At 35.6% G+C, this 11,620-nt stretch overlaps 1 protein-coding gene across 1 annotated transcript in view; it reads left to right on the forward strand.

Moving 5' to 3' along the window:
* Positions 1-10,255, forward strand: part of FNBP1L (formin binding protein 1 like) — a gene marked incomplete at both ends in the record, with an annotated part of 83,606 nt that extends 73,351 nt beyond the window's left edge. Inside the window, 5 exons of the mRNA XM_084243081.1 lie at positions 2,319-2,428; positions 5,891-6,023; positions 6,364-6,458; positions 8,608-8,756; positions 10,077-10,255. Of these exons, the coding sequence (XP_084099207.1) occupies positions 2,319-2,428; positions 5,891-6,023; positions 6,364-6,458; positions 8,608-8,756; positions 10,077-10,255 (666 nt within the window). The remainder of the gene's footprint in view (positions 1-2,318; positions 2,429-5,890; positions 6,024-6,363; positions 6,459-8,607; positions 8,757-10,076) is intronic.
* Between the last annotated feature and the right edge of the window lie 1,365 nt (positions 10,256-11,620).

The raw sequence follows: 11,620 nt of genomic DNA on the forward strand, positions 1-11,620 counted from the left end.
CAGTACCTCTTGATGTCATAAAATTTGAAAATAATGTGGCTAACTGTAATCAGCTTACTAAGTTCTTAAATGTTATTTGGTAGAGTCCTTGTCGTTATTACAGAAAATAAAACTGTAGTTAAAATTATTTTTAAAAGTTACATGGTATAACAAAAGCCCATGTTTTTATAGAAGAAAAATTGAACAAAAGTAAGTTTTCTTAACACTCTTCAAAAAGATGAGATAAATTTGACTTGTAGTTTATCACAAGAATCATTAAATATCCCCAAGAAAGAAAATATCCCTACAAACTTCATTATTGAGTCAGTGCTTTCTTTTGTGCTGTTGAACAGAAGTGAAAGCACAAATACGTCACCTTAATATTGTGTGTGTGCGCGTGTGGTGTGGTGTGTGTTCCTTTATACATTTATTTCAAATAATTTAATGGAACTACATTGTGAAGACCTAACCCAAAAATTATGGTGTGCTTGTATATAGCTTCTCATTTTTGGAGAATAGAATATTTCTGCAGTTTGGTCTTTTATAAACTCCCTTTGTAGTAGAAGAGGTTGTGAAATTCCTTAGATGTTTTCTTTACCTCCATGGAAATACTGAATTTAGTTCTCTATAAAAGAATGGGTTATATGCCCAAATGATACATTAGAAATGTAAGGGCCTAGGTACCTATTGTTAATAGATTTAAGAAAAAGGATTGATTAAGGACAAGTGAATATCTGGCAGATATACTGATAGGTGATTGTAAGTTTATTATAATACCATCAAAAAAACACATTGAAATGCATTTCTGTACTTCACCAAGTTTTTCAAAATTTTAGGAAGTATTTTAAAAAATATGAATTAGGAAGTTTTATCTTTGGCACATATATAATAGGTTTTAAAACTTGTACCACAAATTAGATTGAATTTGACAGTTGTTATTGACCACTAAGTTTAATAGGAAATTTTGCCATGTGTTTATTTTAGGTTAGATTTGTTTTATTGACAGATTCTTAATTCTGGTGATTGGTACTTTTGAAAGATACCCTGCCTTTTTTTTAAGCCAGGCTTGTTTAATGTCCCTTATATGCAGGCCTTTTGGGATTTATTCTAGATGTTGTTATTATTTGAATGTGATATTTTATCATAGCATCCTGAAAGTTTTTTCTCATTTTTTAAAAAGTGGGGAATCATTCTTATTGATGGTGAAGTCAAAATATTTAACCTGTGTTACAAGCATAATATTCTATGTTAAAACATTTTAGCAAATGAGTTAAAATCAGACTTGCATGTTCTTAAAATCACCATTTTAAAAAGAAAATTGAAGAATGATAGGTGTCATCAGTTTTGGGGGGTATATAAAAACATGTTAATATGGGTTACTTATTATAAATATGGGTTTATTTTAAATGGAATCAGTAGTTGCTAATATTCATTCTGTTGTATAATCTCTAATAATATAAGTCATGTGATGTGATTTCACATTTAAGAGGAGAAAATCATTTAACTCAGACTTACTTTTTTTTTTTCTTAAGTGATAGTTTCTTGAATATTAAAGCATTAAAAATTTTTCAAATATCAAGCATCCTTATTAAAGAAAGATTATATCTTTGTTTGGATTATATCTTTCTTTCAGGAACAACTGAGGTGTATTTGATTATACAAAAGGATAATTTACAATAGACCCCTTATTGGAATATAATTTCTACTTAGATTTCACTCAGTGGATAGTTCTACTTTTTGTTTTTTAATGACCAGGTATGTTTTGGTTTTCCAAAACATGGAATGTTCTAATAAACATAAACATTCAGAGACTTTTATGCACTATTAGAATACATTTCATTAATTATCTTGTCTTTCTGAGGTAAGTTGCTTACTTAATTATATATAAACTCATATTTTGAGTCTGAACATTTATAATCTCATGGTAATGGGTTTGATATGGTAATATGTTATATATAAAATAGTAATTTGTATAGATGAGAAATGTTATGTGTTTCCATTTTGTTGTTGTTGCCGTAAGAAGATTTGTGTGTATTTTTAAAACTCTGCCAACACCTGAACATAATGTTGATACTGGTCATCGCCAATTATCTGTATTTGCTGATATTTTTACCTATTCTGTTTCGTGATTTTATAACCTAACTGGAATTTGAGCTCTTCTATATATTCATTTTAATTAACATATAGATAAATATGTAGTTTTTTTTTTTTTAAGGGCTTGTTTGGGGCTAATTTTAAATTAAACTTAAATTTGATATACTTCTTTTGTAATGGGTGTATTTAAAAAAACTGAACTTTCCTGAAAGTGATTTTTTTAATGATTTAGATTCTCTTTTCAGGGCCCAGCACTGGAGGATTTCAGTCATCTGCCACCAGAACAGAGACGTAAAAAGCTACAGCAACGCATTGATGAACTTAACAGAGAACTACAAAAAGAATCAGACCAAAAGTATTTTTACATTAAGTCCTCTCCACTATTTTTATTCCAATTAGGGTCTGCTTTGAATGATGTATTTAAATATTTTGTATAAAAGGTTTAAAAATCATATATCCTAATTGAAACATCTTTTGAGGGGAAAAATATACAACTGAACTTGGAAATTTTTACGGTTGTGGTGTGATTAGAGTTTTTTAGGTTGCAGATTACTTATTGGATGCTAAAAGTATATTTTTATGCGTTCCATGAATTTGCAAAATAGTTTGATGATTTATTATCAAGAGTAGTTTCACCAGCACTAACCATCTCATATACTATGATGAATTTTCATTTTACTTTGGTGTATAAATGAAGTACAATAGAAATCTATGGCTGTACTCATTTTGTTAGCAGCAAAATATATTGGCAAGCAGTGCTTGATAACTTAAGACTTCAGATTCATTCACTCAGTTTTAGTTTTTTTTTTTTTCAATTTTACAAAAGGTTTCCTTTACTTCAGCTTTTTTTAAAAGATTGATTTATTTATGCATACAAGAGCTGGGGTACAGGCCAGAGATGCAGGGGTGAGAGGATTCACTAGAGACAGAGTGGGGAACAGAACACAGGCAGACTGACTGAAATACACTGCTGAGGGGAGCAGCGGGCGAGACAGGAAAGGTCTGCTTCTCCATGTGGGTTTCTCTCTGGCCAGACAAGAATCGAATTCGTGTTGCAGAGGCTGCGGATTGCTTCATAGTGCAGTGCTTAACCCCTTGCGCCACCAGGGAGGCCCTGCTTCAGCTTTGTTTTAGTGGACATAGAGAGTTGTGATGAATAGTTATTACAATGGTTTGATGACTTGCTGTCTACTTTTAAACTGAAGGTAAAATTGGAACTTAAAACTCTGGCACATGTGTTGAAAGTTTTGATAGTAAGACTTGTGCATCAAATGGGATGGGGTGCTTAATCATAAATGAAATATTGCATACAGTTGATTCTTACTATTTTTGGTAATTGTAGCTTGTAAATTCACTGTGAACAATGAATTAGCATATATTGAAATGGTAAATATAGGTTTGGGTTCCAGTTTAGCCTCTGGTCACAACATTTTCATCAATCAGTATATAATTTTGTTTTATGTGTGTAGAAACACATAAAGGCACATTATTTAATATAGTTGAATTATTAACTTGAACTCAGGGGCAGTAGCACAATAACTCATGTCTGAACAAAACTTATCTAACACATGTATTTTCTGTAAGGCATCTCAGAGTCTTCTTGAGCTCTGGTTGCTGTCTGGTCCCACATGGAGCATAGACCTCTCCTGCCATGCCTGCTGCTCCTCTCAGCAGTGTATTGCGTCGGTCTGCCTGTTCTGTTCCCCGCTCTGGCTCTGGTGAATTCTCTTACCCTCCCACACTTCTGACTGTACCCAGTGCTTGTATGTATAAATAAATATTTTTTTTTAAAAAGAATGGATTATATAGGAAATACATTGAGTCAGGGAGATCATTTAGGTAGGGGCCTTTATAATATCCAGGTAAGGGATGCAGAGGGCCTGAATTAAGACTTGAGAATAGAAAGGAAGACTAGATTTAAAAATCATTTCAACGACTAAATAGGTCAGCATTTATACCTGGTTGGATGTCTGAGAGGAGAAAAATGAAGGCATTGAAAAAATATCGGTCTTCTAGTTCAAAAGAATGATAGACTTAATTGAAACAGAGAAAAATTAATAATTGTATTTATGTTGATTTTTTTAAATATGTGAAAAATCCACATGGAAGTAGCCAGTTGGTTTTGGAAATTAGATCTAGAACTTAGACAAAGAGGACTGGAGATATATTTTTGAGAATTATGTGAATATAGGTGATGTTAAAATAATGTCAATTGTATCTCAAAACTGGAGAGAGGAGGAAATGAGTTCATCCTCATAAAGGAGGAATGTAGGATGAGATGAGAAGAAACATTCATCATTTTATGTGCCCCCACACACAGAGGAACCAGTGAAGGAGTTATAAAACAGTAGAGATGAGAAGGGAAAACAAAATGTACTCTCTAGGAGATAAAGAAGGAAAGGAGATTTAAGGCGTGCTAGTTGATAATGTCAGATGTAAGAGAGGGAAGGAGAGCTGAGGCATAACTTACTGTAATGTGATTAGAGAAGTGAAGAGGAGATGAATGGATTTTGAGGGAGAAGGGCAGGTGAAAGATGGCATTCCTATTTCTAGCATGATGAGTGGGAGGAGGAGGATGCTGTGAACTAAGATAAGGAACACTGGAATAATGTGCTGGTGGGCATAGGATGAATTTGATTTGGGACATGATAAATTTAAGACTATTGAGAAGTATTCTTCTAGCCTTTGATTAAAAGATGTGTATCTCTATATAGTCTCACTTAGGAATCAAGAAATGAGAATTACATATTTTTTAATATTCCAAATGTTTTAAAAAGACTCCCCATACATTACCAACTCTACATTACCAACTTTTTTTTTTTAAGATTTATTTATTTATTTAAGATTTATTTATTTATTTATACAAGCACTGGGTACAGTCAGAAGCGCGAGAGGGTGAGAGAATTCACCAGACCAGAGCGGGGAGCAGAGCAGGCAGAAGGACCGAAGTACACTGCTGAGGGGAGCAGCGGGCGGCAGGAGAGGTCTGCGTGCCATGTGGGACCCTCCGCCGGTGGCCAGGGAGCAGCCGGGGATCGAACTGGCGCTGCAGAGGCTGCGGGCAGCTTCACAACCCAGCACTCAACCGCTGCGCCACTGGGGAGGCCCTTAGTTTTATTGATTTTTTTAACGATTTATTTATTTATTTATACAAGAACCGGGGTACAGGCCAGGGGTGTGGGAGGGTGAAAGGATTCACCAGAGACAGAGCAGGGAACAGAACAGGCAGAGTGACGAAATACACTGCTGAGGGCGAGACAGGAGAGGTCCCCTCGCCATGTGGGACCCTCACTGGCCGGCCGGGATCGAACCCGTGCTACAGAGGCTGCGGACAGCTTCACAGCGCGGCGCTCAACTGCCTGTGCCACCAGGGGAGGCCCCCAACTTTTTTTTTAGAAGATTTATTTATTTATGCATATAAGAGCTGAGGCACAGGCTAGAGATGTGGGGGGTGAGAGGATTCACCTGAGACAGAGTGGGGAACAGAACAGGCAGACTAACTGAAATACACTGCTGATGGGAGCAGCAGGCGAGATAGGAGAGGTCTGCTGCACCATGTGGGTTGCTCCCAGGCTGGCCGGGGATCGAACTCATGTTGCAGAGGCTGCGGACTGCCTCATAGTACAGTGCTCAACCCTTTGCGCCACCAGGGAGGCCACATTACCAACTTTATACAGGTGATCTTTAATCATGTAATGTTTGACCAAACTTAGAAGAGATACAACTCTAAGATTAGGCTGCATGCTAAAATCAGATGAAGCTCTTACCTAGTAACTTAGGAAATGAATATCTAATTCTACAATTTTCTTATTTTCAGAGAAGCACTAAACAAAATGAAAGATGTGTATGAGAAAAATCCACAAATGGGGGACCCAGGGAGTTTGCAGCCTAAATTAGCAGAGACTATGAATAACATTGACCGCCTGAGAATGGAAATCCACAAGAATGAGGTAGATTTGTGCTTTAGCAGTTATCTAAGATAATCCATTTTTATAAACTATTATGATTAGTTTTTCTTGGGATTACCTTGAAAAATTTAATTTTACGATTTATGATTTAAAAGTAAGATATCATCGTATACATAATCTTTAGAATTAGTATGTTGGCTTTTTTTTGTTTAAAACTACATTTATACTATCAGCTGCAAAGTTGATCACTAGCCAAATTGGAATAAAGGTTTTGCTGAGAATTACATAATCATAAAATCTTAAAGCACGTTTTAAATGTAGAACATCTCATGGTCTTTCAAAAATACTTGCTTAGCTCAGTTTTACTTATTTTTTCCCCAAGGCTTGGCTCTCTGAAGTTGAAGGCAAAACGGGTGGGAGAGGAGACAGAAGACATAGCAGTGACATAAATCATCTTGTAACACAAGGACGAGAAAGGTCATTTTATTTGTATATTGCATTTATTTGTATATTGCATTTTATTTGTATATTGTCTTTTACCCAGATTTTCTTCCACTGTTGTCTATAGCTTCATACAGTTCTTCTTTCTTTAACAAGTTTGTCTTTTCTTCTATTTCTTTATAATCGCTACAGGTGAAGTGTGAGATTTCATATTGTTACTCAGTTGTATTATATTATGCATCTGAAAACAGAAAATTATTAAGAGTTACAGTTTGGGAGGATAATTTCCTCAGATCTGGGAAGGTTTAGATGGAGCTTGGTAGCTTATGCTGAAGAAATATTTAATTGTCACATCGCTCAAAATTTGGTGAAGAAAATAATGTGTGTTTAGTTTGAACCACAGCTTCCAAAAGCCATTTTGCTGTTTTCATACTACTTGTGGCATTTTCTCTCTCATATAATGTTTTTTTTCCCATAATCTAACAAATTAGGATTCATGTTAGAGAAGAATATTTGAAAGCTCTAGTATTAAAGTCTTGGCTACTAATAAATTACGTGTAATTTGCAGAAGTTCATTTTTAATGCTTTTCAGTTTCCTAAAATATAGAGATTAAAATACTCATAGGATTCTTCATATATTATAAAGCATCTAGTATTAAAATACTTGGTAATAGTACTTGCTTGACAAATGTTAGCTCTTCCTTCTCTTCCTTTCTTTTATCACTGTTTGAAAGAGTACATACGTTCACTATATGGAGATACTTACAAGTACACTGTTTTTTTGTTTTTTACTTTTTAAAAGGACAGGTTATCTGTATAGTCACAGGCAGGCAGGAGAACTGAGTTTTGCCAGTACCTGCTTTTTGTTATTAAGTAATAACCTATGTTAGAATAATGTAGTCTTTCTGGTTTGTATTATTTAAGAACATGGCTTTTAGGCATACTGAAAGTGCTGCTAAATCTAATCATGTAGATTTTCCCTTATTAAATCTTATTCGATTGTTTGATTCCTTAGCAAAATTAAAATTTTTCTGTCTGATTTAAAAAAAAAATAAGAAAAACTTTGGATTACCTGCTCTTTTTGGTTTTCTGTTACTAACTTCCCTGATAACAAGATTAGTTGGAAATTAATTTTTAGTGACTGACTGAATACTACTTCTGTGCTGGCATAAACAAAATCAGGATTTCATCAGTTGACTTCAGGGAGTGCTTGATCTCTAGGAGCTCAGGTTATATCCCCAGGCTTCAGTTTCTCTCCCTCTCACAGTTCTGCTTTCTACTGTTTTGGCTTCATTTAAAGACTCCATATGGTGATGTCCCAAAGGTCCAGGCTAATATTCCTCCAGGATCAAGTCCAGTGGAAAAGGCAGAGAGCTTGTCTTCCAATAGTCCCAAGCTAAAGTTTTTGGCATTTCTTGTGTCTAATTGGGTTATAGGTCTACTAATAAATTCTGGCCATGTGAGTGTTTTGCTACCATGGGCCCTATAGAAACAGGACTAAGCAATTCCACATGAAGCTTGTGAACTGGACATAACCCTGGGTAGTTCCACCCCTTAAGGGATTGTAGGGTTCTTCTGCCAAAATAAGGAATGATGAATCTGGGATTATGAAAGATAAGCACTGCCTACCACATTTTTCCATTTTATCTTTGGATCTAGTGATAGACATTTATTGAATACATGCTATGTGCTTAGAATATTGTAATCTTCTGATTTTTTAATTTCAGGAAATTCAACAAAAATACATTTATTTTAGAAATAAAAATATATACACAGACAGGGCCCCCCGTGGTGGCACAGGCAGTTGAGCGCCGCACTGTGAAGCTATCATAGCTCAGTCTCTGCAGCACCGGTTCCATCCCACATGGCGTGGCAGACCTCTCCTATCTCACCCGCTGCTCCCCTCAGCAGTGTATTTCGTCAGTCTGCCTGTTCTGTTCCCTGCTCTGTCTCTGGTGAATCCTCTCACCCTCCCACGCATCTGGCCTGTACCCTGGTTCTTGTATAAATGAATAAATCTTTAAACACACACACACACACACACACAGTTCAAGAACATAATGGCTAAATTTGGAACTGTGTCAATAGTTGATTTGCTAAATTAATTCTGATGAGATCAGCTTATAGATAATATAAAAGGTTGCTGTGTTTGTGGTACTTGATTAGAGATAATTTTGTTTTACAGTCCTGAGGGAAGTTACACTGATGATGCAAACCAAGAGGTCCGTGGGCCACCTCAACAGCATAGTCACCACAATGAGTTTGATGATGAATTTGAAGATGATGATCCTTTGCCTGCTATTGGACACTGCAAGGCTATATACCCTTTTGATGGTATGGTTTTCTTAATATATTTTGATAATATTGATACCTAAAATTCTACATATATTGAGTCATAACATTTTAGTGTTCTCAGATAAATAATATAGGCAGAAATTTATAATCCTAGCTCATTAGCATAAATAGCTTTTCTTCCATATATGAATGTGAAAAAAATTGTAGCATCTTAATATAGTTTACTATTTAATTATCAACTTTGCATAATACAGGACTCCCCTAGAGATACTACTCATTTTATATGTATGTACTTAATAGAGTTGAATCAACTTAAGCATGTATTCCAACCCAGGAAGTCAGAGACTAGTAGATGTCACCTCATGTTCTTCCTTGCAGCTTGCTAACATTGAGAGATAGATATGGGCAAATGGCATAGCTAAATGCCACCACCATATCCTGATTCTCCAGGCCACATTTTCAGGTGGTAGGAAAAAGTGGTAGCTTGTGACTATGCTATCTTTTTCCCTGTGATAGTTGAACAGCCTTGTGAGCAGAGGAAGGTATTATTGTGACCCTCCTATACATTTTTAGTCAGCCTTCTCTCAGACTGTGAAAAATCCTTTTCCTCAACTCACAGAGAAGCAGAATAATAATGTAATAATGTCACCGGTGAGGTCTAGTAAAATGGTAAATGATAAGATCCTCTTGTTTTTGCTTTAAAATTTAAGTTTTTATTTATTCCTCATTCTGAAAAATTCCATTAAATAGGATCTTGGTATAATGGAATCTGGAGAGTTAGGGAGGAATTTAACATATGCTAAATGAAGATGCATTTGTGAAAATTGTTACTGCTAACAATTTTGGGGATGGGGAGGTAAGGGAGCCCTCAGATTTTGAAGGAAGTTTATGCTTTGTGGCTGTGACCATTCTCCTTCTGCCAGAGTTGAATTTGTATTTTTCTCGCTGTTCTCTCTTTAAGCTGTTTTCTTTCTTCCCACCCTTGCACAGTTACTGTTTTCCTGATCCATAAATTTTTTAGATAGCATCACCACTTAAATTTAGAAAAAGAGCTAGAATAATGAAATGGGAGTACCCTGTCAAATCATATAATGTCATTGTGGCTCAGATCCTTCATCTGTTACATGAAGGTGATATTGAGGCCAGCCTCACCGGGTTATTGTCCAGCTCAAATAAGATAATGTATATGAAAGAGCTGGGTAAACCACAAAGCATCATAAAGAGTCCGTGCGCTCATAGTTCTTAGGTACATAGAAATCTAATAGGCTTGCATGTTATTTTGTGTGTTGTATTTGTAACTTTTATTTGAAATTACTGATAAGCTTAAATTACTCTTATGCTATGAAAACTCTCATCTAGGACATAATGAAGGCACTCTGGCAATGAAGGAAGGTGAAGTTCTATACATTATTGAGGAGGACAAAGGTGATGGGTGGACAAGAGCTCGGAGACAGAATGGTGAAGAAGGCTACGTTCCCACGTCATACATAGATGTAACTCTAGAGAAAAACAGTAAAGGTGCAGTAACTTACATCTAAACTAACCAGGCAACTTTGTGACTTGTATGAAATAGGAATGATAACTTACAATTAAAACACATTCAACGGGTAGAGAAACATAAGAAAACTTAAAGAGCACCCAAGATTTATTGTTCACTATGTGAGCTGAGTGTAGGCTTGATCTTAGAGATGTGAATAGTACCACAAGAAACTGTTGTCTTGATGCTTTACCATTTTGAGTGATGTTGGTGTGAAGCTTAATTGATGCCTTTTGCTCTATGTCCTTGCTTAAGTCTGTGTGACAAATTTGTGTTTTTCTGCCTGATAAATCATAGAATTTGATCTGTTGGGCAGAAATCCATAGATAAATTCCCTGCCTCTTGCTGCATCCCCCACCACAACCATTTTGCTTCAAAAAATAGTGATTATAGTGAATTCAAATAAGTGAAACTGCTCTGAAATGCTGTAGGAAGCTGGCTCCCCAAAGAGCAGTTTGGTGTAGGAGTTTTAGTAGTAGCTGCAATTTCCAGGAAGGAAAGTAATAGTTGGCTAATTGGAAAAAATAAGAAAATAATCGCTTCATCTTTCTCCCTATACTTAACTTTGGTTTCTTAAAGGAAGAAGACAAGTGCCTAGTACATAAATAATCTGTATAAGTGGTAGATTAGTCAAGAGTTCTGCAAAATCAACCTAGTCTAGTTTTTATGTGAGTAAGGCACCTTTTTATGAGACCAGAAAGTATTTTTAGGATAGTGATTTTCAATAGCATATAAGCTTCTTTCCAAATTAATGCCTTTGTTTTTATCTTGAAAATCTTTTGGGAAATAATACTTTAGCCGCTATTTAGCATTTATACATAGGAAGTAGATTCTAAATAAACTAAGAGAAATCTAGAATGTAGGAACAGTACTGGCAGATTTTACTTTGAGCGGAAAAAAAATCGACTTCTGTGATTGACTGGGCAGGAGGAACATATATCTACTACCACTTAGGGTACGTCCTCATTTTTACTGAATAACCAATTATCAGGAAAGCATTCTTTCCAGTTAATTTTAATGAGCATTTGTTGGAAATATATACAATCAATAATTGTGCAGTGCCAGTTGTATGGGAAAGTGAGAAAGCAATTAAGAGACTGGCCTCTAATTTTGCTGTTGTTCCAAGTTTTTCTGGTATTTTCAATGACTAACAGTAAAAAATGATTTTAGAGACTTGGGATGGACACTTTAAACTGAACACCACTTTTGGTGTTACCAAAGGTCTTCAGTAATTGTTCTTTTCTTTTTCCTCCTGGACTACAGGTTCCTGAAGAGGGTTTCTGAGGAAATGGGCAAGATGTTGAAGGAGGTTACATGCAGCTGCTTTTAGGGGGAGGGTATAGAGTTGTCAGGCTCAAACAGAGTG

Source organism: Talpa europaea (genome assembly GCF_964194135.1).
Source record: "Talpa europaea genome assembly, chromosome: 9".
In the NCBI taxonomy this organism is placed as follows: Eukaryota; Metazoa; Chordata; class Mammalia; order Eulipotyphla; family Talpidae; genus Talpa; species Talpa europaea.